The sequence below is a fragment of the Silurus aristotelis genome, assembly GCF_946808225.1.
Source record: "Silurus aristotelis genome assembly, chromosome: 18".
Taxonomy (NCBI): Eukaryota; Metazoa; Chordata; class Actinopteri; order Siluriformes; family Siluridae; genus Silurus; species Silurus aristotelis.
In genome coordinates, this window is record NC_139591.1 from 1,018,486 (window position 1) to 1,045,748 (window position 27,263).

Sequence of the window (27,263 nt, forward strand, 5' to 3'; positions counted from 1 at the left end):
ACACCGGAGACGTGAAACAAAATTTGACTTCATGTCTTAAAGTGGGTTTAAATCTAGGAACCAAATGACAATCAAATTTATTTGCGATTTCTTTTCTCTTTTTTTTGCACACGTTTGGATTGGGATGCGTGGCTTCCGGGCCGGAAGACGTTTCTTTTTTTTTTTTTTGCTCAGAAAGCGTCATCGGGTTGTTTGTTTAATTTGCGTTTAAGAGGGGAAATAAAGTGCATTTTGTGATCAGGAGTGATACAAATAAGTGTGTGTATGTGGGGTAGGATGAGGGAGAGGAGCACGCGCTCGGGGGTGAATCTTGTGGGGCAGTTGGCTGGTTAAACAGCGCGTCTCCGAGCGGACCAATCAGCGCGCAGCACCATGTCGGCTCGCGCTATTAGAGCGTCGCGCGCCAGTCGCTCCAACAGAGAGAGCAGAAAGGGCTGAACATCAGCGCGGCCATGTTTCCTCCAAGCTGGAGCTCCATGATGGCCAAAATGGGCTTCCTTTTGTTTCTAAAAAAAAAGAAAAAAGAAAGGGGGATCTAAAGCTTGATTTCATCAACACCATCATCATCATCCTCATGGACTATTGAACACATTACAGTGTTTCTGTGTGCAGGATTTCAGAAGAAGGAAGATGAAATGTTGGATGATATTTTTAAGCTTTGTGCATTTTTTTTTCTCTCCTCTTCTCTTCCTGGAATCCATCTCTGATCTCTGTCCTACCAAACTAGGTCCTGGCCTCTGGCACACCCATATAACCAGTATTTTTTCTAAAGTAAAAAAAAAATGACTAAATAAAACTTGATTTATATAACCATGTACCAAATACACATGAAAGCTCTGAGGCCCTACACTGTGCAAGGCCAAGTGCCTTTCAGTAAGTTTATCTTTATTGTCTTATTGGCTTAGTGTTTTGTATTTTCATTTATTTATTTATTTTCCTTTTATATGATCACTCAGGATTCATGCACTAGTTTTGTGAGCTTCCTTTTATACATATCTATATTGCACACTATATTGCATGCTTGTTTGTTTTTGTTTTCCATTCAAATTGATTGCTTCTCACATTTCAGAACACAAACCAGGCCAAAGAGACAAAGAAAAGAAAAAAAAAGAAGGGACGATTGGCCTTTTGCATACAAAAAAAAATGCTGAATCACAGGTATCGTTGGTACGAAGTCATGTCATAATAACCAACCACAATGTTCTTGAGCTTGTCATTTAAATGTATAAAGGTTCATCAGCCCCCATAAGTAATACTCATAAGGACAAAGCATCATTTAATTTGCAGTTCAACTCACAAAACCTTTAGTCAATTCCTCTAGAATGTAGTCTAAACCTATTTGACCTTGTGTCAAGGACACTTTTTGATCGTCTGGAGTTTTTAATCTAACAGCACATTTGCTCAGTTTTCTCATTTTCTTCTCCCCCTCTCTCTCTTCTCCTGTCACTCTAAAACACACAGTAAAGCTCTAGTGGAGATATTTACCTTAACACTGGCTTGGAATAATTTTATCAGGCCTAAACGCAGAAGAAACAGGGAGGTTTTCATTCCCATCGCCGGATCCTTAAACACAGCTTTTACAGAGGGGTCGGCATGCGACACCTCAAAAGCAACAAGCCCAGAATAACCATCTTTTCTGCCTGATGGTGCTTGTTGGGCTCTTTTTTTTCTCTCTTTTCTTTTTTGTTTTAGTCTTTTAAAAATGAAATCCAGCATAAATTAAGAGCCTGTGAGGAATGAAACTGCAGAAAAATTTTGGGGCTGATTTTTAAGAGGCTTTTATGCAAACCAGCCCCCTCATTTTCTTGCTGAAGACAGGATGAAGGAGGGAAAAAAATTGCATGAGCTCTTCTTCATTTCTCAGAGATTTCACCAGGCAGGCTTTATTAAGGTAATGGTCGTTTCACTGAAGGGGGAAATATGTTGTTGTTTTTTTATAAGAAAAAAAATAATAATGGATTTAACATTTGCATTTATTGCCATGTCCTGATTTACAAATATCTGCAAAGCAAATATTAATTTGCTCCTTTTTTATTGCAATTAAAATACTTCAAATCTTTAAATTACCATCTTTATTTACAATTATCTCGTTATTTATCAGGGATGAAATGATCATTCCTAATAAAAAATTAAGTTGTATTTGTTTATCTAAAGGAGGAAAGCTGTCCTTTTTTTGCCGAGTCTCTTTAATGGCTGCTTAGCTGTTGTCTGCTTTCAAAATGGCGGCGTCTCGAACAGAAGCAGCTGCAAAAGGAGGAAGAAGAAGAAGAAGTGGAAGTCGGTCCGCCATTTCTGGGGCGAGCCGCACTCCCATACTAGCGCACTAAACAGTGTAGAAAAGCACGTCACCTGAAATTCATGGTGTTTGTGTTTGCTAATATTCTAATTTCGTCACCAAAAAAAAAAAAAGAAGACATTCTTGGAGTGCGCTTTAATTACTATCGCATCAATCATACTAATCAGTAGGTTAGTGCGCGCGCGGTCATTGCAGGGATACATTATAACATTTAAGACCCAAAAATTTGGCGGGACTTTTTACCATATATGGGTATAAAAAGTACATTTAAAAATGTTTCGGTTGAAACATTTGTGTCTGGTCTCGTCTCGTGTTATGTGTAAACCCCTCCTTCGAGAATGTTCCAGACTGTAACTCGATCCAGGACATGGCTGCAGAGCAAACCAGAAGCTTAGAGAGAGAGAGAGAGAGAAAGAAAGGACATTCTGTTCTCTGAATCTGAGCCCACGTGACAAGTCTGCAAATAGCGCGCGGTATGTGGCGTGTTTAGCGCGTTTCCCCATTTTGCAATTGCATTGAATAGTGTGCAGTGCATGCATTTTATTTTCTCTACAAAGCAATCCGTTTGTTTCTCATGCATTTATTATCATTTTTTTAAACCTCTTCTGCACTGGGAGCATTACAGGAACCTAGAGGCTTTCATGGGGTCAGATGTTCATCAATAACTCCAAATGGTACTATGGGTTCTATCCTGATATTCCTATATTTAAATGAGAGCTTTGATTTAATTGATGGAACATGACAATGGATTTTGGATTACGAAAAAGAAAGGTACATGTGTGGGTGGGGGTGTGGGGGGGATTAATCAGATAGATGTTTGAGCATCACAGTGCTCCTGGGTGATATAATGAATGTATGTGAGAACATGGTGAGAAAAAAAAAAACAGCAGCAGCTCTGGAAAAATCGTGCCTTCGGTCGAACCTCAGACCATCTGAGCAGGAGTGAAAATGGGAGCTGCAGCCTGGAGGGTGGAGGGCACACAGCTCGTTCAGAAGTGCTTCTTGCTGCTTCTATTTTAAACCCAGAGACAGACAGAAGGACAGACAGAAATCCTGCTGTTTGTGCTGCCAAAGAAACTGGTTTTGTGTGCACTGGATCCTTAAAGACGATCGTCAGTGGAATAGGTATCTGCTAGGCCATGTTTGTAAGCCAACTCGGACAGAAAGGCTGATTTAGGAGCTAATAAATGTTGGTTAAAAATCTACAGATGGGGTGATTTTCCAGTGGATCGAGCGTAGGGTTCAAAGGTCAGATTCGACGTTTAAACCTAGGACAGAGTGATTACAGAGTTTTATTGAAATAAAGCATCTTGAGATGTAAGTACTGTTTATTGGCACTTGGTTCAAAGGGGAATGAACGAGAGACAATTACTATAAAGATTTTATCATTTTTCAGAGTCTCTAATTATATATGTATTTGATATTTAGTTGGTTGCTTGTATCATCTCAGTCGGTAGGTGCCATAAAACGCAGAATGTTTTTGTGATCCTGGACATGACCGGGAAATGAGGTGTTGTTCAGCAAACATCTACCTATAAAACCAGATGAAAATCCTGGAATTTCAGTATCACGGTTATTTGGTTCTGTAGATTAAAATTGTTTTAAGGAAATGGGTAGTAACTAATAGGTTATAATCAGTAACACAAGTATTGCACAATTTATTTTTTATTGAAATAATATTCAAAATACACATGATGAATTTGTATCGTGTGTATATTTAAAAATAATAAACATTTCTTTTAGTGGATTCTATACTTTGTGCATATTTTTAAGGCCCATGGTCCTTTTCAGATTTTGTTCTCTCATTGTGTGTTCTCTCATTTCTCTCTCTCACTCACTCACTCACACACACACACACACACACACACAAACACAAACAAAAGGCTCTGAATGGCTGTTCAGAGGATTACTTACACATTCTCTTGTCCTACATTTCTATCCATGTATAAATGATAAATAAACACTAGAGGGGTGAGACTACAGGTGTGGGAGTATTTGAGGAGGATATGACTCAGTTGGAGAACTGAAGGAGAAAATCTGGTTTTACTGCTCGCAGCGAACACCTCCCTCCGACGCTGTGTTTTTGAAGGCTGTTCCATTTTAAAGGGTGTTTCAAACGCACCAATGAATTGCCGTTCTGCTTTCGGAGAGCATTCTAAACAAGCACCGTAACACAATCGGAAAAATTATCAATGGATGAGGAAGCAAGCATGAACTGCATATTGAAACCTGTTTAGTATTCAGTGGATCACATGGGAATGAGTATTTCTGATTACACCTCATGGTGGATTCCATACGTGTGTTAGTGTGTGAGTGAATACAGAGGATGCAGGAAACTAAGGCTTAGGTGTAGCCAACACAGCACAGGAATTTTTAATCCAAAGAGATTTATTATTCAGGTAGTTTAGCGGTGAGCAGTTGATGGTTAAGGGACCCAACAGCGACGGCGAGACGATGCTGGAATTAGTGCTCACAATATTCACATCTGTAGACCAATTCCCTCACCACTGATTCATCATTACACCATGAGCTGGTTATTTCAGTGCAACGAGGAGCTGAAATGACAAATTACTTCTTTAATATATTTGGTTGCAAATGAATTTCATCACGACAGAACAGATTTATTAATTTTTTTGGTGGCCATTTCATATTCTTCACTTCATAAATATTACGATAAAACACAAGTTGCAGAATTCATTAAACTGTGCTCTTTATTCACTAATATCATTTAATTGTAATTCCTTTCTATAAAGTTGTAGGTCTTTATTTTAGGTTCATGCTGTAAGTGTAACTATTTTTCATCTTCAAATTCTAGATTATCAGTGTTTTATATGGATATTTTATATGTGCTGCAATAAAATACCTTTCAAACTCCAGTGTACTACTTTCAATGCCTTTATCTCAGCCCTGTCTCAATTTGAAAGGCCAACTATTACCGTCTGTCAATCCAATTTGTCCTTCATGATTGTGTCCTTCAAAACTGGTCATTTTTGCCAATGGTTTTCTACAAAGAAATGGTGAACAAAGCCCTGTTTTATATGGCTGCATTAGCCACATCGATTCAAAGCTAGAACTGGTAGCACACAAGTTTTATAGGAGATGGCTTTCCTGTAATTCTTATTGGTCTGTTGAAATACAGGATACTATACACCATCATATAATGCTTAAGAATACCACCATCAATATTCTGTGTTCTGCTATTGTACGTTATGTTATATAACAACCGTGTTATGCAATCATTGGCTCACTGTTTAATGTTATTTTATGTAATAGAACTTACAATATAATTATTGTAATATAAAAAGCATTGTAAGTGTAATGGTATGTATATAACCCCCAGGCCTTCACTTGTGTCCTACCTGAATCAATCCACCTTTAAATACTCTCATTTTCACGCCACATCTACAGAAACCATCAGTATTATAGAGAAGTGCAGTAGAACAGAGCGCTGCATCACACAGGAATCTCACAGTGAGAATAAACGTCATAACTAAAGCAAGAAACCCAATGATCACAATTCAACACGTCTCCTTTCACTGGAGCCACAACTGCACCTCCACATACATCATCTCCAGCAGGAGCATCGATATTCACCTCACCACATCACCACTGCATTTTTGTGCATTTTCTCAGTGCATTACAGTTTTCCTGGGAATTTGAAATGGCAAAATGTGTGTTTTTGTGCAAATGTTTACACAAAAAAAACCCACAAAAGTATAAACGCAGAAAAGCGTAAAAAATAAAAAAAAAAGTTTGTCTTGTAACCAAATCAAATTCTCCTCTGTCAATCGTTGTGGAATAAATATATATATAAAAAAAAAAAACGGCTTTTAACTCCACATGAATATGTTTGAGATTGAAAATCTGCAGTTTGCTACAGATGCGTTTTGTGAGACTGACTAGTGCGCTCTTAGATCATCCAATCAAAGGACCTGATAACTCTGGCATGTCTGGATGCATGTTGGAGGACCTCGGTAACTCCAGCTCACAATCCGGTTGGTAGAAGCAACAGCTTGAAGCATCATGGATTTTAAGCTACAAGAACCCGCAGGTGCTGCTGGTGAAGACTCAAGACAGTCCCCTGGCAACACGTAATGTGACGGCTGAAATCTGAATGGATAGAAACGCCAAATAAAAGCGGTGCACCTGGAAAACTATGAAATTAAGAGAATAGACTATTGGGGGTCATTTAATACATACTCATGGACAATAATATCTAAAAAATAGTCAGTGATTCTGATGGAGTTTAGGCCAGCTGAGACGGGTCCTGACGGCCCACCACAATTTGCCTTCATTTCAAATCCACAGGAAAACTGTCATGCACTGAAACAATGCAGGAAACCCCGAGGTGAGGTGGTGAGGTGAATATCGCTGCTCCTGCTAGAGATGATGTATGTGGAAGTGCAGTTGTGCAGCGCTCTGTTCTACTGCACTTCTCTATAATACTGATGGTTTTCTATAGATGTGGCGTCATAATGGTGGTATTAAGAGGTGGGTTGATTCAGGTAGAACATCACTGAAGGCCTGGGGGTTCGGGGGGGGGGGGGGGGGTAGCAATGACATATAATGACGTATATATGAGAGTGAGAGAGAAAGTTTCTGGACACTTGGATATAAGATTGGTATGTGATTATTTTTAAACATTCCATCCCACGTGTAGTCCACATTTGCTGTTACAATACCCTTCACTTTTCTGGGAAGATGTTCCATTAGATTTTGTGGAGATTTATGAAGATTCATTCAGCCACAAGGTTGTCAGTAAAGTCACGAACTGATGTAGATGATGTAAGGAGGCCTGGGGTGCAGTCAGTTTTCACCTTCATCTCAAATGTGTTCAATAGGTTTCGAGCTCTATAACAGATTTTCCACACACACTTCCAAACCCATGTGAAGCAGATCTTCGTGGAGCACAGCGGCATTGTTGTGCTGGAACAGGTTTAAGTCTCATAGTTGAGGTGAAACTTTCATGCTACATCCTAAACAATTGTGTCCCTCCGACTTTGTGCATACAGTTTTGGGGAAGAAGCGAACATATGGCTGGAAACGTCAGGTGTCCATTCAGTGTGTGTGTGTGTGTGTGTGTGGGTGTGTGTTTAGGCAACGCAATGTTCGAGGGTGAAGCCATTGTTCTATGACTGATTGCTGGCATGTCTCTGTGAAGGGTGTGATTGTGAAACTGCTCTGCTCTCATGTGGTAGATAGGGGTAGTGCACACACACACACACACACACACACACACACACACACACACACACACATTTCATTCATTTCAAGGTTAGGTGGGTAATACTAGTGCTGGTGTGTAGATATCTTACACTGTCAGGAGGAAGTGGAGAGAACTTGTGGTCAGAGCCGGCTCTGTGAGGGTGTGTGTGTGTGTGTGTGTGTGTGTGTGTGTGTGTGTGTGTGTGTGTGTGTGTGTGTGTGTGAGTGAGTGTGAGAAAGTGTGGAACTGTGTCCTCATGGTTCTGTTGATCCAGACAAGGACATGACGCAGGACAAATCTGCTAACGGACAGCTAAAGATCGTGATCGTAGGGGATGGAGGCTGTGGGAAAACATCTCTACTGATGGTGTATGCTAAAGGAGATTTCCCTGAGGTGAACACAACTGATACTCTTTTTTTTAACACAGTTTCATACTAACCAGGATCTTGGACACTATTTGGTACACTAAGAGATCATGTCATGAAACTGAGTTCGAACTCGAGTCTACTTCTGCTGTAATGAACATTGACTGTGTTACACTGATGATGTTCAGCAAACTTCCATTGAAGTTCTTAATTGCAAAGTATGTTGTAATTAACCTTCAAATTTGAATTTGCTAAGTCTAATCTAAGTCTGATTAAAAAGTTGACAAACCAGCAATTTGTTCTTTTAAAGAGAAAGTAAGAAATAAAGAATACAGCAGGTTTTAGATGGACACTTCTGTCTATAATAATAGTACATTCAGCTGTACTTGTGATTAACTTGTACCTTTCATGTCATTTAATCAAATGTTTCTACACAATACTGTCATGTGAAACAATGTCAATATTAACATTAAACATAAATTAATGAAGTAATCCGGATAGAGAGACACATGATTATGAAATGGTTTATAATTTTAAGATACCTTATTAGGGACCATCATCCTTCTTCCTGATTAAAAATGAAACTAGATTCACTGACAGCAGTAAAAGTGTGAGAATTAACTAGATTAACCATCGAGGTGCCCAAAATGCTAATACAGTTTGTTTCTTGCTAGTATTATGGAATACACAAGGTGAGGACAAATGAGTGCAACCTTCTTCTTCTCTGCAATAACTTACATAATGATAGTGAAGAAATGCTCTATATGTTTGGAGGTGATGTACCAACTCTCTTACACACACACTCTCACACATTCTAGTAAAAAGGCAACAGTTAGTAATGAAACTAAATGATTTCCTTTTGGGTACAGCTTATATCCTATCTATGTCTCTTTTAAAAAAAAATTAATTTCAGCCCCCTAAATCCCCTCTGTACCCAAGGAACCCTGGGTAACTAAAGGGTTATGGACATCTATGTACATTTGAGGAAATTACCAAGAAAAATGTCTTCCAAAAACATTTATACTCAATATATATCTATATTTTTAGATTTTAATAAGAATACCTTTGAGAACCAGCGGTGGACAGTAGGAAAGTAACAAAAAAGTCCCTTTTTTTTTTGTGTCTGTACTTTACTGAAGTATTTTCATTTGGGGAGACTTTTACTGTAACTTCACTACATTTCAAAGTCAAATATCGTAATTTTTATTTAAATACATTTAGTGAAATCAGTCGTTTCTTTTTATTTACGAGGATAAAAACTTAAGTGGTGAAACACGCAGCGAATCACCAATCAGGATCAAGCGCACGCTCTGTTTTACACGTGTTTTGATCGGTGCTTGGTGTATCTACTGATCACCAACATACAGTTCAGCATTAGTTCAACAGAACATTTAGAGAGGAATAAATGATGGAAGAAATTTCAGACTCAAACTTGATACAACACCTGTGCCCTTATTTGTGTGATTTTTGATTGCTATTAATTGCTATGATTTTTTTTAAGTAGTTGAAAAGAAGGTTTTGGTCTCATTAATATTGTTATAGAAATCAACACATAATATAATTCTATTAATAGCTCAGTGTTTTGAGAGTCACATTCGAGTCTTTTCACATAAACTGAGTTGATCAAGCAAAAATAATAATAGGAATATTATAGATATAATAAATCATAGTACTTTGGATACTTAAGTACATTTGAAGGCAAAAACTTTTTGTACTTTTACTCAAATAAATGTTTAAAGGGACTTTTTTTTTACTTTTACTGGAGTCACATTTTACCTTATTATCTCTACTTTAACTCAACCGCATGTTTGTGTACGTTTGTCCATCACTGTTGAGAAAATATTGAAGGACATACTGAAATCTTTCTTGTGTCTGTCACAGTTGGACATGCAGTTACATAGAAACCATCATTAAAGGAGAAAAAAAAGTGTTAATTTCCCCAATATACAGTCAAAAAGTCTCTCCACAGTGGCCATGTAGAGAAGGTTATAGGAAAACATTCTTTTAATGAAACTCGCTTTTGTTCTCACTAGCATTTATTTATTAAATCTCGCACAGTTTCGCGATGTAGTATTCTTGTCTAAGCTGCTTAAAATTTTCCACCAGCTTTAAAAACATGTTCCACTACCCTCTCTACACGGCCACTGTGGAGGGACTTTCTGAATGCACTATATATATAAATGTATTAGAGAAATTGACCCCTCAGGCTTTTGGCGCCTTTATATATACGATATACACATGTTGCGTTATTTTCTATCCACTAGCATTATGGTGTGTCATAGAATGAATTTCGAGGAAGGAAATGCAGTTGCAAAACATGTTAGGATGATTTACACATCAACACATTTTCTCACACACACACACACACACACACACACACACACACACACACACACACACACACACACACACACACACACACACACACACACACTGTGAAGAAATGCATCAGGGAAAAGTAAAAAACTAAGCAATGCGAGTTGTGAAGGTTCACACACTAACGTCACTTATCTCCAGTGTGTATATGTATACTGTGTCTATCTGTTCTTGTTGTTTACACAGCACAGTTTACTCTTGAGTCCAAATAATACACTTTATAAGCTTCATATCAGCACAAGCAATTCTTATACTTTAATAACGAGTGATTTACCGCAGGGATTATTCATCTTGTTTTGAACCTTGAGCACAGGAAGTGGTTCTACAGAAGGTGGTTCAAAACAACCTGTGTGTGTTAGCAGTTGGGTTTTAATTGCTTAGCAGACAGACAGAAAAAGTTCAGGTGGAAATTTTAGACGTTTTAATTCGATAAAATATTGTAGAGGTTTTGCAACTCTAAATTACCTGAGGTGTGAGTAAGTGGGTGGACGTGTGTGTGGGTTTGTGAAGTGGAACATGGTATTTCCAGCGCCGCCATACATTTTGCACATCCAACACAACCCTGATCTGGGTAAAGTGCTTATTAAACCTAAAAACTCAAAGGGACTACACTAATGGTGTGGATTTCTCAGTGTGTTTACAAGTTAATAGTTACATGATGTTGTCTGGTTTGTGAACACACACCAATCAGGCAGAACATTATGACCACCTGCCTAATATTGTGTTGGTCCCCCTTTTTGCTGTTAAAACAGTTCTGACCCATCGATTATCACCAGCAGGAACTTCTTCAGCAGTTTGAGCTACAGGAGCTTGTTTGTTGGATTGGACCACACGGTCTAGCATTCGCTCCTCACGTGCATCAGTGGGCCTCTTCCCCCACGACCCTGTCGCCGGTCCACCACTGTTCCTTTCTTTGGAGCACTTTTAATAGATTCTGACCACTGCAGACCAGAAACATCCCACAAGAGCTGCAGTTTTGGAGATGCTCTGACCCAGACGTCTAGACGTCACAATTTGTCAAACTCGTTCAAATCCTTATGCTCGCCCATTTTTCTGCTTCTAACATCAACTTTGAGCACACAATGTTCACCTGCTGCCTAATAAATAAATCCACCCACTGATGAAGAGATTATCAGAGTTCTTCACCTCACCACATACAATGTTATAATATTATACGTGATCTGTGTATATTTAATTAGGAGGAGTAGGTGCAATAGCATTCTTGGGGTAGCCAAGGTTGTGTAGCCAAATGTGTGTGTGCACAGGCAATACATTTATTATGTTCTAAAACTCCTTATATGCATGCATGTTTGTATTAAAAGGTTTAAAGTATTTATACAATTTCTTTATTATTATTATTATTCAGACCTATGCGCCATCAGTGTTCGAAAAGTACATGACGACAGTGAATCATGGGGGAAAAGAGATTCAGCTGAACCTGTACGACACAGCAGGTACACACACACACACACACACACACACACACACACACACACCCACCTTCCATTCTTTATACTGTATTGCATTCCTTAGAGTTAAAAATGGGTCAGGGAAGAACACAAAAAACACACCTTTATAGAGAATTCCTGAATATTTCATGCAATGAAACCGGACACACCTACATTATAGTATTTGTTCTTGATGATAGAAAGGTTCTAAATGTTCTCTGTCCAAACACGCACTTAACTTTATGTGCTGTAATTGTTTTTCTAATGATACCCTGATACCATAAAATACTACAAAATAGCAAAAGGATAAACAGGCTAATTTAAAAAATAAACATAAGAGTAACCAGGCTCATCTAAAAACTAGCATATAAGTAAACAGGCTAATTTGAAAACTAGCATAAAAGTAAACAGGCTAATCGAAAAACTAGCATAAAAGTAAACAGGCTAATCTAAAAACTAGCATAAAAGTAAACAGGCTAATCGAAAAACTAGCTTACAAGTAACAGAAAAATAAAAACTAGCATGTTTCAGAAACAGACAAAACTCAAAACCAGTATAATAGCAAATTAGCTAAACTTCTGATCAGGATAGTAAACAGGTTAACAAACTCACTAGCACTTCAGTATTATACCATCAGTATGCTGCAATTTGGGGAAATGTTAAATTAGTGTTTAAAGCATTGGACTTTGGATGGTAAGGTCATGAGTTTAAATCCCAGCCATGCCAATCTGCCCCACTGTCAGTATTGTAAAAAAGATGTACACATAATCGTTCTGTTGTAGTATTATAATATAAATTGTATACAGACGTCTCGTCTACACATTACAACCCCAGAAAATGTACTGATCGTCAGTTGTGTGCATCACTTTGAGCAAACCTCAACACCACAAGTAATTTATAAATTAAACTCGAATGCAGTGTTTGTAAAGATTAATCATGTTAAAAACTCTACAGATCGAGGCTCTTTGACACAGAAGCGCCTCATTATCGGTGTAGATGTTTACAGTTTCTCGGCATACGTTACGAGTGGGACGGGAAATATGGTGCGGATATGATTTTATCAAAGCCGTTGTGGTGTCTGCGTTGCAGGATGTAGAGAGCTGCAGGTGAAACACCGCATCCTGTTACTGCGGCACACATTCGTCACTACACAATCAGACATTTAACCATCCATCAAACATATCACACAGGAAAATAGATACATGAACAGGAGTCAGAAATCAGATGATCATTTGAGTAAAAAGTATGAGTAGTATGTATGTACATTAAACGTAAATTCTGTTTATTTGAAATGAAAGAATTGTTTTGCCAATCATACAGTATCATTTCAAATCACATTAGACTTAACAATAATAAGAGTTTATAGTTTTTTTCAATGGTTGAAGCAAACGTCAAGGAATGGTGCTGGTGTATGTTGATGATAATAATAATAATTAAATTATTTTTTTCCCGAGAGGTTTCTCTAAACATTACACTTTTTCCTACAAAGGAACAAAAATCTAACTTTATTCGAGGGCCGAATGGATGTTGCATTATACATTAAACATTCTATTATAATTAACTTTCCAGGGTTCCTCTAATTTATGATTTCATGATATTTAATATATAAATAAATACATGAATCTCAGCTGCGTAATAAATGCAGTTCTATTTTTAAGGTTTTATTTCGGTGAAACTGAATGTACAATAAGGAACATTTTAATGTATTGTACAGTAGAGTTCTATTACTTATACAGTTATTTATTGACCTTTTAATGAGACCCCTAAAGTTTTTCTGAATAGAATTTTTCTTCCTTTTCTACCTCTACTCATCCGCCATAGTCAACTTTGACCTAGCTTTTGCATTTCTGCATTTATATATATATATATATATATATATATATATATATATATATATATATATATATATATATATATATATATATATATATATATAAAAAAAATTACATGAGCATACTATAGAAACTAGAGAAATACTGTATATACTGTATAATAAATGAGCTCATGTCACTTATTTAAAACACTTAAAGCCATGAGTGTGTTAAACAGTAACACTGTGGCAGCATTTTAGAGCTACAGAAATGATGATTCTGTGTGTTCTTGTGTGTGTGTGTGTGTGTGTGTGTGTGTGTGTGTGTGTGTGTGTGTGTGTGTGTGTGTGTGTGTGTGTGTGTGTGTGTGTCTGTGTGTGTATATGCTTCTAAGGAACAGGAAGGCCAACACAGGATGTGGTTTAACCATCCATGCTGCTCTTGAATGCAATGCTGAGGCTGAAGTTCAATATAACAAAACAATAAAACCTGAACTATCAGAACACACCTCTAGCGATGCTGAAATCTAATGAAGAATCTGTTACAAAAAAAAATTTATTCTTTTTTTGAAGAATAAAAATCATAGAAATATCAGTGTAAATGTACTCTTTGTGTGTGTGTGTGTGTGTGTGTGTGTGTGTGTGTGTGTGTGTGTGTGTGTGTGTGTGTGTGTGTTGTCAGGCCAGGATGATTACGACCGTCTGAGGCCGATCTCCTATCAGGATGCGGATCTCATCCTGGTGTGTTATGACGTCACAAACCCGACCAGCTACGACAACGTGTTAATTAAGGTTAATTACACACTCAAGTGGATTTAGCTAAACTTCCTGTGGCTATGAGTAATATATCAACTGATATCAACACTGTGTGTGTGTGTGTGTGTGTGTGTGTGTGTGTGTGTGTGTGTGTGTGTGCATGCAGTGGTATCCAGAGGTGAATCATTTCTGCCCTGGTGTCCCTGTGATTCTGATTGGCTGTAAGACAGATTTAAGAAAGGACAAAGAGAAGATTAGGAAGCTGAGAGTGCTTGACCTTGACCCTGTCACATACATTAAGGTGAGTGTTGGCATTATCCTGATATAACACCCTAAAACACCTCAACACACTACACTACACTACACTACACTACACTACACTACACTACACTACACTACACAAAACATATGTAGACTAATAAACAATTCACTGTGTATATTAGAGCGTTATTGTGTGTTAATGTGTATAATATTGTGTTATGGTGGAAATGGTGTGTTATGTTGTGGAGTGTGTTAAGGTGTGTTATGGTGTATTGTGGTGTGTTATGGTGTATTGTGGTGTGTTATGGTGTATAATGGTGTGCTATTGTGTATAATGGTGTGTTATGGTGTATTGTGTGTGTTATGGTGTATTGTGGTGTGTGATGGTGTGTTATGGTGTATTGTGGTGTGTTATGGTGTATTGTGGTGTGTTATGGTGTATAATGGTGTGTTATGGTGTATAATTTTGTATAATGGTGTGTTATGGTGTGTTATAGTGTATTGTGGTGTGTTATGGTGTATTGTGTTGTGTAATGGTGTATTGTGGTGTGTTATGGTGTGTTATGGTGTATTGTGCTGTGTTATAGTGTATTGTGGTGTGTTATGGTGTATTGTGTTGTGTAATGGTGTATAATGGTGTATTGTGGTGTGTTATAGTGTATTGTGTTGTGTTATAGTGTATTGTGGTGTGTTATGATGTATAATGATGTTTTATGGTGTATAATGGTTTGTTATAGTGTGTATTATTGTGTGAGGGTGTGTTATGTTGCATAATGTGAGTTAGGATGTGTAAGGTTGTTTTAATGGTGTGTAATGTGTGTTATATTGCGTAATGTGTGTTTTGATGGGCTATGGAGTGTGAGAGTGTGTTGAATATATGAGTCAAAGTGCATTACGGTGTGTGATGTGTTTTGTGTTCAGGGAGAAGAGACACAGAAGCAGATAAATGCTACACTTTACCTTGAATGTTCAGCGAAACACCGTGAGAATGTAGAGGACGTTTTTAAAGAAGCCACAAAGCTGGCGTTGGATCACAGACGCAAAAACCTTCAAGCCCGTAAGAAGTGGAAGAAATGCAGTATAATTTAACATCAACAAGCACAAATTGTATTTTTATTTTTATTTGTTTTACCACATGACTGTATAAAAGCGCTGTTAATTATTATAAATAGTAAAGTGTTTATTTTAATGGAGAATGTAAGAAGAAAATGTGCTGCTTTCGAATAAAAGCATATAAATGCATATTAAATGTAGGGTTATTTCCATTCCTGCATCTTCACCAGTGCTTTGCACATGTTCATCTGAAATGATTAGTACTTCCATCGTGTTGAGACGGGTTCTTTTATATTCAAAGGTCACCGGTGTGATCCACATGGCTGCTACAGAGAAAGCACTTCATTCTATTACCAGAAAGCAAATAGCAAAACTGAATTGGCTTCTTCTGAAGGGACAGAACAGACAGTCCTGGTTGGATGGAGAACAGATTTAGCAGGAGAATTTGGTGCTGTTTAATTTTGGGCTCAGGTGGTGCAGTGATGAGTCACTCACTGCAGACACACTGCCATTACACTGCACTGACTTTAATGGACATTTAGATGTTCAGCACCCCCTAGTGGATAATTACTGTATCCGACCAATCACAAAACAAAATTTTATCATGTGACTTCATCTCCACCAATCACATTTATTGGATATGAACCCCCTCCCTGTTTTATCCAACGACAACAACGTCTTGGATTATTGAATGATGTTGGATTATACAATTTTTTAGTAACAGTAATGAAAGTTTTACATTCAATTAATTATTCAAAATAAATGTATTTTTATTATAAAAATTGATATTTCATTGTTTTTAGCTGCAGGGAAAACTGTTGCTGCATAGAGTTAATAAAATATATCTCATTTTTTAACAATTGTTTAGTGAATTTTCTCTAATTAGACACAAATGCGACGAATCCGAGCTCCTCCATGTGGATCAGAATATCTGTACAGTAGAACAGAACGGATTATAAACCAAAGACCTGCAAGCTGCAGAACATCAGACACTTACTACAAGAGATACAAGTTTTAACATGATAATGAACGATATACGAGGTGGTATCAAAAAGTTTGGAGACTCGCTCTGTTTTCAAGAAAGTATTTTATTTCTCTACATTTCCACACAATCACCTTCAAAATAGTCTCCTTACACAGTAAAACAACGCCCCCAGTGGTCCTCTGGAACACGGCCTGGAAGGTGTCATACACCTGCAATTCGCAATCGGATCTACGCAACAGTGTCAAAAAGGTGGTCTGGATCTTCATCTTCGGGAAGAGGGCGAAGTCCACAGGAGCAGAATCTGGTGATTAGGGTGGGTGCGGATGTGAAATCATGTGGATTGTTCTCCGACGATCATCATGCACGAGTTGCTGAATGGTTTTTAGTGGTTGAGTTGGTCGAAGGTCTTTCAGATTCCATGTCGTCTTCCAGAGATGTTCTTCCGCTCGTGTGCCACTTGAAACACCTCCAATGACTCGCCATATGTCATAAACGTCTCTGTGTCAGATTTGCAGTTTCATGCAGAATTTCACGTTCGCTCTTTGTTCCAACTTTGAAAAACTCGCAGATTCCTGGTCAGAACAGCACCAGTTACAACATAAGTCTCGAAACTTTCTGATACCACCACATATATACACATACATAATACACTTCATATTTTATACCAACTAAACTGAGCTGAAAAAACAGTAAATTAAAACATTTCCTGATTGAACCTATGAACCCAAAGACGTCCTCCAATCAAGCAAACAAAACTCGTACGCATCACATACACAACATACAGAATATATTAGAAGTCTGAAGCACCAAGACGCAGAAAACACAGGTTTTATATAGCATCGTTTATTAATAACCCATCAGAGTCCCCTTTCTCCTCGTGAATCACGGATCACACGTGCTGCCGTCTCCAGCAGCAGGCGCACGTGTAAACGTTCACAGCGAGCGCGAGTAAAATGTGTCATATCACTGAAATGTCCATCCCCTAACACACCCGAGAGAAGCCTAAGCGCATGTGGAGGATGGAGACTCGGCGCTCGCTCCTCCTTTTTTCAGAACGTGGTCTCGTTAGTGATGAGGATGTCGCCAGGACAGCCATGCCTGAGGTCACGTGACCCCCCTCAGGGAGAGTGGTTTTAGTTTTTCTTCTCCTCCTCCTCCTCGTGGTTGTTCTTCTGTACCTTCTGATGGACCACCTTTAGCGTAGTAAGAAAGTTACCCAGGAACAGCACGAGGAACGTCAGAGCCAGCATGAACACCTGGGGCATGCAACAAGCACACACAAACGTGTCACAGGTCATGCTTGTGTATGAAGCTGTGTGTGTGTGTGTGTGTGTGTGTGTGTGTGTGTGTGTGTGTTTCGACCTGCCACTCTTTACAGTCGTCCCGTGCAGCAAGTTTGAACAGAGTCATTGAGTTGTACAGCTGCCAAAACTGCAACAAAACATGCGTCAGAATCGAATTCATAAACCAGAACCGTATTTCTGCTCTGTCTTTATGATCTTTATGTAGCGTAGGAAGATATTTAGCTAAAACAGCTACAGTTAGAAAGTGAATAATAATACAAAATCATCATCATCATCATCATGTCCTGGTTTAGTGTACTGTTCAAACTCACATGTCCAAAGAACAGGAACGGCAGGAGGAAGGTCAATCCTCTCCACATCCATGACTGGAAACCCTCTAAATCAAAACACACACAAATATATATAATATATATATACACACACACACACACGTGTGACCAAAAGTATGCGGACACTTCAAATTTAAGACCTTTTTAAAGACCATTAAGAAGGCAATTTAAGACCTTCAAATCACGACATCAAAAACACACAGACGTTGTTAGCGACCTGAACCGAGCCCTAAATTCTTTTCCTTTTTCAAGCTGAAAAATAAAATGCCATTTTTTACGTGTGTGGGAGAATCAGAGAGAATCGCACCAGTAACTGAAAGCTGATAGGCTGTTGCATGTTGGTCTCATTTGTAGTCGTAATACAGCAAATTATATTTGGAGCGGCAAAAGAAAAAACTGCAAAAACCACAGAAACTAACAACAACAAAAAAACTGCTGCGTGAGCATTTTAATGAGCATCACAGGCAGCGTTACAAAGACCTGATTAAAACTATTTAAGATTTTTTTTTTTTTTAAGGAGATTTTCTAAAATGTCTCTATACTTTTTAAAGACCCCACAGAAACCCAGTGTGAGATTCTTCAGACACAAGTGTGTTAGTAAAGTCAGGTAGTGATGTAAGTGAGAAGGTGAGGAGACCTGGGGTGCAGTCAGCATTCACATTCATACTAATAGGGTTGGAGCTCTAAATCTCCATCTTCCAACCTGTGTAAAGCAGATGTTCATGAAGCTGGCTTTGTGCACAGGGGCATCGTCGTGCTGGAACAGGTTTGGATCTCCTCGTTCAAGCGAAATGAAAATTTCATGCAAATACAACTGTGCACCTCCGACTTTGTAGGAACAGTTTGGAGAAGAACCACATCCTATTTCCAAAAGTTTTAGAGAATCCCTTTGCGACAGCAGGTAACAATGTTTAATCCTTTATTAATCTTCAGTAAACGGTTGGTCCTGGTCAGGTGGATCCGGTGCCTATGCCGAGGTGAGAATAGAACTCTGGATGGGACTCCAGTTTCTTTTGCATTTTAAAAAACCTTATGGGAAATTTATCAAATCCTACCTGCATATTTTTGGATATATATATATTATATATATATATATATATATATTATATATATATATATATATATTATATATATATATATATATATATATATATATATATATATATATATATTATATATATATATATATATATATATATTATATATATATATATATATATATATATATATATATATATATATATATATATATTATATATATATATATATATATATATATATATATATATATATATATATATATATATATATATATATATATATATATATATATATATATTTTGGCATATATACTCAGAAAAACTCAACACAAACAAAAATGCCCTGACCTACCAACCAAAACAGTAATACACAAGGCGTCCCCCAAGTCCAACACCATGGAGGATAAACACCAAAACATTCTATAAATCTAAAAGCACAGTATGTTGGTGTATTGGTGATGGTGATACTCTGGTGGCAGCCAGTGTGGTCTGTTGATGTGTAGATCTCACCTACTGTCAGGTCCAGCTGATTCCTCTCCCCTAAAGCACGCAGCCGATACAGACACCCGCTCTGATAATAATACTGCAGAAACTGCACAAAACCTGCAACATGCACACACACGGCCCAGAAATGACAACATGGACTGATGGATGTTTTGGTTCTAATGCTCAGATGACTGACGTTCAGCAGCTCTTACTCTGATAGATGGAGAAGGCCAGGAACTGACTCCTAAACCTCTGATATATCACACCCTCAGGCCTTAAAGCAGATTAAATACAGTTAGGAAACATTGTTTACGTGTAGAGCTACAAAGAGGAGTAACATTTCCAGGAACTTTAAATGGGAATTTCATCTGGAAATTTATGGGAAATAAATAGAAATGTGGGGAATTTTATATAAACTGTTTTATATACAAACATGTTGTTTGGACATTTTGACTTTGATTTAATTTTTTAAATATAGACATTAAATATTTATGTAATTTACATAAAAACTCAAGATAAACATTTTTGCCATTTTGTTATATATTTATTTAATTTTTTTGACGCAGGATTGTAGAAATGATGTGTGGGATGTGATGTAGAAATGTACAGTGCCTGTAGAGGGCGTGGTCTCAGGAGCCCTGCAGTAAGTGTGCTGTGTGCATGTGACTGATGAATGTGCAGGAACTGAAATTGTATTAAATCTGGTTGTTTTTAACCAAAAAATATTTTTTTACCCAAATACATTTAAGTTCTATGTTATAGGATAACCTGCAACTTTGTAAATTCCCAGTTTATTCCCATGGAAAGTTTCCCGTCTTAAAAATTCAAGGAATTTTGCAACCCTAGGTAAGTGTGTTTCAATTATTTATTTATTTTTGGCCACAGGAGCATCTCACCAGGTCAGCATGACACCCGAGAGAAACGTGGAGACGTAGTGATGTGAAACCCACCAGCCTTTAATTCTAAAAACACACACACACAACACACCTGTTACACACTTGACCGAGCTTCTCCAAGGCTACCTTGTAAAGTGAATTGTCTGAGTTTATAGGTGTCACCTGGAGCCATTGTTGATGAGGATGCTTTCCCTGATGGTCAGTGTGCAGTAATACCACACCAATAAAAAGTTGAAGATTTCATCTATGACTCTGGGACACACAGTAAAAGAAAGACGGTTTACTTTCGGTTCTGTATGATCGTGTTCGTGCATGTCAGGGCAGCAGGGCACGGAGCAGATCTCACCGGTAGTTCAGCAGGAAGAGGCATGTGATGGCACCCAGCAGCAGGATAATGGTCATGCACAGCTTGAACTTCTCATACTCATCCTTATAAGCAAACCTGCATGACACACACACAGAGAGAGAGAGAGAGAGAGAGAGAGAGAGAGAGAGAGAGAGAGAGAGAGAGAGAGAGAGAGAGAGAGAGAGAGAGAGAGAGAGAGAGAGAGAGAGAGAGAGAGAGAGAGAGAGAGAGAGAGAGAGAGAGAGAGAGAGAGAGAGATCAGCGTTCACCGAGGCCATTCGTACTGAACATCTGTTTACGGTGGCTGAGAAGTGCAAAACGATTTCAAAAAGAAAATAATTGATCTGAAAACAAAATAAATCCAAAGACCACAACAATTCAGATAAACCAGAAGAGGCAGGTTCGGTTCAGTTTGTAAATAAAATACTCACCGCTCAGTAGACGAGACATCACATCTGCCGTTCAAAATATACAGGAAATAGAAAATTGTCTCTCTCATACTTTTGTTACTCATAAAACTTCTCTTGCACGTGTGTGAAGTTCTGCGTTTACTTTATTCCCCCCCAACAGTGCGACTTTAATTCGGTTTATAAAGGCTGTCGAAATGAAGGCGTTGATAACACGTGAACGTTATTTTAACGCCACTAATTTTATAAACGTGCGATTAATCCAGCGTGCATTTCCATTTTTATTAAAAATATAAATAAATATAAAAAGAGGCGAAATGAAGACTTTCAATGCAACACATTTATTCACGATGTCCCCACTTTAATCAGATATAAATATATTTTATATATATATAAATACTTTTGAATCACTAAACATTAGTTTTACTGATGTGCCTCAAGTTTTAAATCCAGCACCAAATTCGCCATGACGCACATCCGGCGATTAAATCCGTCCGTGTGGAAACGTAGCAAAAGTTCCGTTTGGGGGTCCTGATGAATTACATTATTTAAAAAGCCAGAATTACATAAAAACATTAACAAGATTATTATTTTATTTTTTTTTAAGTTTATTTACGTTTAGTTTGGTTTCACTAATCATAAACATACATTTGCATAAAGCATAAATATTTGTTAAACTTCAATTTAAGATACATTTAGAACAGATAAAATTTAGATTAAGTTGCGATTCATCACAAGTTAACATGATAATCGTGTGATTAATCGCAATTAAATATTTTGTCTATTGACAGCTCAATTGTTTACACTTTTACACACACACACACACACACACACACACACACACACACACACACACACACACACACACACACACACACACACACACACACACACACACACACACACACACACACACACACACACACACACACGGCTTCCTCCTGCCGAAGCCTGTTGTACTTCCTGTATATCTTGTATAACAGGTGTCTCGTTTTCCATTCACAAACTATACCTACCTTTTCCGGGTTATCTGAATTGTCGTTGTGTTTTCTGATGTTTATTTGATTTGCACTTCTCGGCCACCGTATCGATTAGACTTTAAACAGAAAACGAATTCCTACTTCGCCTGGTTGCTGAGTAGCGTCACGTTCACATTCCCAAGGACCAGGTTTAAATACAATCTGATGAGGAAAAGAGAAGCAGAAATCAAGCAGAGGAACGTATAGACAGTACGGAAATGTTCAGAATTTGCACTGTCATTTTTTGAGGTATCAGTGATATAGTCCATGGAGCAGATCGGACTTCATCTCAATCAGACATATCCAGTTTGAGACGGAAATCTCCAACTCCATGTCTCGACTCTGGAAAGTGCACAGTGCTGCTTCTCAACCCAAGAGGTTTGACACAAGGGCAAAGAAAACGAAAGATCAAGACGATGTTGTGTGCGAGCAAAAGCACACAATATTTACACCCAAACTATAAAATAATCGTAATTCTATTCAGATCTTTTGCAAATAAATATCAGCGTTACTACAAAATCTATATCGATAGTTTTTCCGGCTCGTCTTTGTTGCTGAAGCGGCTAAAAAGGTCCACTGTCTTTATGAGAGCGGCCTCTAGAGGAGAATCACTGACACTACGTGCTGTTTGTTTCACACGTGACCCTGCGCGCTGCACAGAGAGCGCTATATTACATTTATTATTTATAATTTAACAATTATATAATTATAATAATTTCCTTTAGCACATTTTAACGATTCAGAACCTTTTTTTTGTACAGTGAAGTACAGTACTATTAGAGAGAAGATTTGGAGTGCAGATTAGAAAATGCCATCCTTGTGTGCTCTCAATCTGCTCTACTTGAACTTTAAATGTCTCCCTAAGTGCAGAGTCCAAAACCATCAAATACTGTGATGAAACAGTCCCTTAATGAGAAACATCTTAAGGAAGATAGAACAAAAGCTACCTCTGCTGCAGAGGATAAAGTCTTTAAATAAATGTCTTTCTGAGGTGGCAGACATATTTTAATACCCACTGTTTAGTGCATGTGAGGCCTTTATGGGAAATTCAAGAAGAAAATTACTTAGACCAATAAATTAAAAAAATGGACATTAGATAAGTGGAATCTGCCTTCGGTCTGAGGAGTTGATTATAGGATGGAGTCCGATTATCAGCTATGGCGCCCCCTAATGGGAGAAGCCAAAAGAAGAAAGATACATACTGTACAGTGGAACCTCGCATGCTCGCGACTTTCATTCCAACCGGCGACTCTCATTCAGATCGGCTCGTGAGCAACCGCGAGCTGCTCAAAACGCTAGTTTTAACATTTCTAATCAAGGTTTATCTAATTAAAATTGTCCAATAATTAAGTGTTATGGAGTGATAGTGTTATTTACTCATTTAAATCGATTTCGTATAGTGTTCTTTGGGTTTTTACTGGGTTGGAAGGGGCGTATCAAAAGGTCGCGAAAATTCCACAGAGGTTCCACTGTATATACATATATACAGACACACACAAACACACACACCTTTAGAGCTAGGATCAGGACATGAGTCCTAGCTGTAAAAACGGAGCTCTGTCGAGGATTACTGATACCACGTAAACACGCCTTTGCCGCATCTGGATCCATCGGTATACACAGGTCGAATTTCAAGAGTAGATTTCAAGATAAGGGAATAAAATCAGCACAGTAACCCAATCAAAAAATCTCCATATTCAAGGGCAGATCAAAATAAGCATAAAAATAGTCATTAAAAAAAAATGCCATTGCACATTTTAAATCCCTGTGCACGTACGTCTTAGCAGCTACAAAGCGTAAACACACGCCTCTTAGCACAGAACAGCGAGTGACGGACGCAGGATGGACAAAGCTCCTTTCTTCCTCGCTGACTGAGATGACGTCGAGGCACCAGTGTCCTCGGCTGATCACTAACGCGAGATATTACTCATCCGACTTCTGCAACGTTCGGATTGAGTGCACAGGTTGCCAGATTGGGAAAGTTTGCATGTACGGCTTCAGGGTTGAGCATCATGCACTTGTGTCTCAGACACGTTCGGTCACGTCGCACAAACACACACATTATGAAAGATCAGAATGGAGATAAACAACAGATGTGAGCCATTATGAATGTAAACAAAAGGAAAGATCTCGATCCCTGCATGCCAGGAGAAACTGGGAATCTGAACTTACCCGTTCTTCTTCGGCAGGTATGCCTCCATGTCAAAGAAGACATTCTGCTTCTCTTTAATCTGCGCCTGCAGGGAGTTTATGCTTAGGAAGTCTTTGTCGTTGCTTGATTTTGCGCATCTGAAAGCACACAAATATCCTTCGTGAGCGTTTTAAATAATCTCGATATACAGTATTGTGGAAAAGTCTTGATATATGTATTTATTTTTCATGAAGATAAAAACAAAAAAAAATACAGGAAATTTGTACACAAAATAATTCTTCAGGCAAAAGTCAGTAGAAATGTCACTTGTCTTTGCACTAAATACTCTTTTGCAGAAAGTCACAAAGTTTTCTTAAAAAAAAATATGCTGTCTATATTTATTTATTATTTTATTTTCCTACTTTTATAGATGATTTATTTTTTATAAAGCACCAGCACACCATGACAAACTCCTTGTACATTAACTCATCATACTCAGCAATAAAGATGATTCTGATTCTGGCATATGACACCAGATTCTACCTTCAGCACCTCCCAGAGTTTAGATTTACATTCTTTCTTTCTCTGTCCAGATGATCTCATACTGCATCTACAATATATAGATCTGGACTTTTTGGAGGTCAGTCCATGACTTTGTGTTTTATAAGTTTTTCCCGTTCATAATATGATTTAATGTACCTGGGGTCATTATCAGGCTTGTAGATAGAAAGATAGAAGAATGAAAGATGGACACATTTTATGCACAGAAACATGCCGGTTGGTTCCAGTCAACCCGATTCTGACATCCTCGAGTCTCAAGCATTTTGTAGGCCACAGCTAATGAAAAAATGCTGTCCGATACGTCCCGTTTCTCCGGGAACGGCATGTACTTTCTGGGATACTGATCAGAAGGTCGGAGGGGTTCAAGCCTGGGTATTGCCAAGCTGCCACTTTTGGGGCTCGTGAACAAAAGGCTCTTAACCCTCTGTGTTTCACTGTGTTGTAAAGTACATATAACAAATATAAAGCTCATTTTATTCTCTATTAAAGTAAACTTCAGTAACGTCCTGGAGTCTCTGCTTTTGATTGGCTCATGCGAACGCGTCCGATGGACTTAAAAATATAAACCTACTGACGAAGCGTGTGTCCGAGCTCTTTAAGGCCTTTCCTCTGTTTGCATATGGCACTGCTGCAGATAGCTTGCAGGTGTGTGAGCTCCTCCAGCTTCAGCCGGTACACCTTATGAGTTTCCTGCAACAACAACAAAAAACAAGAAAATGAACACAAATGAACCTGGAAATGGTTTAATCAGAAAAAAACACAGTGGATTTATAAAAAGACATGAATAGACACGAAAAGGGTTCGATAGCACAGACTCAGTCCAAATGTCAGGAAACCAAAAGGCACATTTGAGAAAGATATTAGAAATGAAGATGTGGTTAAACATTGAGGTTCTGCTGGTTGTGAAGGAGGAAACAGTGCCCCACTGAGCTCAGGATGATCAGATCAATAATCAGTAAACATGCAGCTGATCACACACTCAGGATTAACATATAGATACAGATATATACACAGAAACCCTTATACTGTTAGTTATTCATCATCCTCACATCAACCACACGCTCCTTCAGGACATTTTAGTCACTCAGAAAGAATAAAAGCAGAAAAGAGAACTTTAGTGTTGAAGGTGTTGTGAGTGAAATCACAGCCCTGTGCTGCTAAGACTGCTAGCTCTCATCACTACAGCGCTAAGCGACAACACTTCTCTAATGTTTTCATCTTTATTCGCTTCATTATTCCTTCTAAAAAAAACTAATATCACAGTCTAAGAAATAATTAACCAACGTCCAAACCTGAAGCTGTTGAAACTCTTTCTCTATCTCTTCCCATTCACTCCGATATCGCTCCAGTGACATTGTACCGACTGCCATGCTCACCTGCTCGCTCACTTAGTAGACAACCGGCAGTGCGCATGCGCGATATTTTCACTCATGCGCGTTGACAGCCCGGGTTAGAATTGCAACGCGCATGCGCACTAGTACACAAGGTGTGTCCAAACTTTTGGTCTGTACATATATATATTCCATAAACCTCCTCCTTGGTCTTCCTCTTTTCCTCCTTCCTGGTGTCTCCATCCTCAGCATTCTCATACGGATATACCCCATGTCACTCCTCTGAACATGTCCAAACCATCTCAATCTCACCTCCCTCACTTTGTCTCCAAAACGTCCCACATGTGCTGTCCCACTAATAAACTCATTTCTAATCCTGTCCATCGTCGTCACTCCCAACGAACATCTCAACATCTTCAGCTCTGCTACCTCCAGCACCACCTTCTGTCTTTTACTCAATGCCACTGTCTCTAATCCATCTCAGGTCTCACCACAGTCCTATAAACTTTCCCTTTCACTCTCACAGATACTCTTCTATCACTAATCACTCCTGCTATCACTCTTCTCCACCCACTCCACCCTGCCTGCACTCTTTTCTTCACTTCTCTAACACACTCTCCATTACTGTGCACTGTTGACCCCCAGGGTACCTGAACTCCTACACCTTCTCCACCTCTTCTCCCTGCAACCGCACCCCTCCACTGCCCCCCCACTCATTCACACACATGTACTCTGTCTTACTCCTACTGAGTAATAATCAAATCTTATGAACCATTAAAACCAAAAAATGTTACACTACTTAATCGGAAATAAAACAGTATTATCTTAAAATGTCCCTTTTTGCCTGAGAATATAAA

At 38.4% G+C, this 27,263-nt stretch overlaps 2 protein-coding genes and 1 long non-coding RNA gene across 3 annotated transcripts; 2 read left to right on the forward strand and 1 right to left on the reverse strand.

Moving 5' to 3' along the window:
- Nucleotides 1-732: 732 nt before the first annotated feature.
- On the forward strand, nt 733-5,172 carry LOC310740988. Its single transcript, XR_014537810.1, has 2 exons — nt 733-873; nt 1,070-5,172. It is a non-coding gene; the product is annotated as an uncharacterized lncRNA (long non-coding RNA).
- Nucleotides 5,173-7,548: 2,376 nt separating this feature from the next.
- Nucleotides 7,549-16,431, forward strand: rhof (ras homolog family member F). Its single transcript, XM_083568273.1, has 6 exons — nt 7,549-7,680; nt 7,727-7,895; nt 11,610-11,697; nt 14,184-14,293; nt 14,424-14,558; nt 15,440-16,431. The coding sequence occupies exons 2-6, from the start codon at nt 7,785-7,787 to the stop codon at nt 15,605-15,607; spliced, it is 612 nt and encodes a 203-aa protein (XP_083424399.1). The 5' UTR covers nt 7,549-7,680; nt 7,727-7,784; the 3' UTR covers nt 15,608-16,431.
- A 210-nt stretch (nt 16,432-16,641) lies between these two features.
- tmem120b (transmembrane protein 120B) lies at nt 16,642-26,509 on the reverse strand. Its single transcript, XM_083568269.1, has 12 exons — nt 26,368-26,509; nt 25,647-25,765; nt 24,556-24,672; nt 22,486-22,545; nt 20,958-21,053; nt 20,774-20,863; nt 20,612-20,677; nt 19,928-19,989; nt 19,740-19,832; nt 18,172-18,236; nt 17,919-17,987; nt 16,642-17,812 (listed from the first exon to the last, which is right to left on the reverse strand). The coding sequence occupies exons 1-12, from the start codon at nt 26,443-26,445 to the stop codon at nt 17,690-17,692; spliced, it is 1,038 nt and encodes a 345-aa protein (XP_083424395.1). The 5' UTR covers nt 26,446-26,509; the 3' UTR covers nt 16,642-17,689.
- Between the last annotated feature and the right edge of the window lie 754 nt (nt 26,510-27,263).

Excerpts from the sequence above, each read along its gene's own strand:
- rhof (XM_083568273.1), top strand. The coding sequence starts at position 7,785 with ATGACGCAGGACAAATCTGCTAACGGACAGCTAAAGATCGTGATCGTA. Across the intron at positions 7,896-11,609 it reads CTAAAGGAGATTTCCCTGAG|ACCTATGCGCCATCAGTGTT; the intron begins GTGAACACAACT and ends ATTATTATTCAG. Across the intron at positions 14,294-14,423 it reads ACGACAACGTGTTAATTAAG|TGGTATCCAGAGGTGAATCA; the intron begins GTTAATTACACA and ends GTGTGCATGCAG.
- tmem120b (XM_083568269.1), bottom strand. The coding sequence starts at position 26,445 with ATGGCAGTCGGTACAATGTCACTGGAGCGATATCGGAGTGAATGGGAA. Across the intron at positions 22,546-24,555 it reads TACCTGCCGAAGAAGAACGG|ATTGTATTTAAACCTGGTCC; the intron begins GTAAGTTCAGAT and ends TTTCCTCATCAG. Across the intron at positions 17,813-17,918 it reads ACGACTGTAAAGAGTGGCAG|GTGTTCATGCTGGCTCTGAC; the intron begins GTCGAAACACAC and ends TGCATGCCCCAG.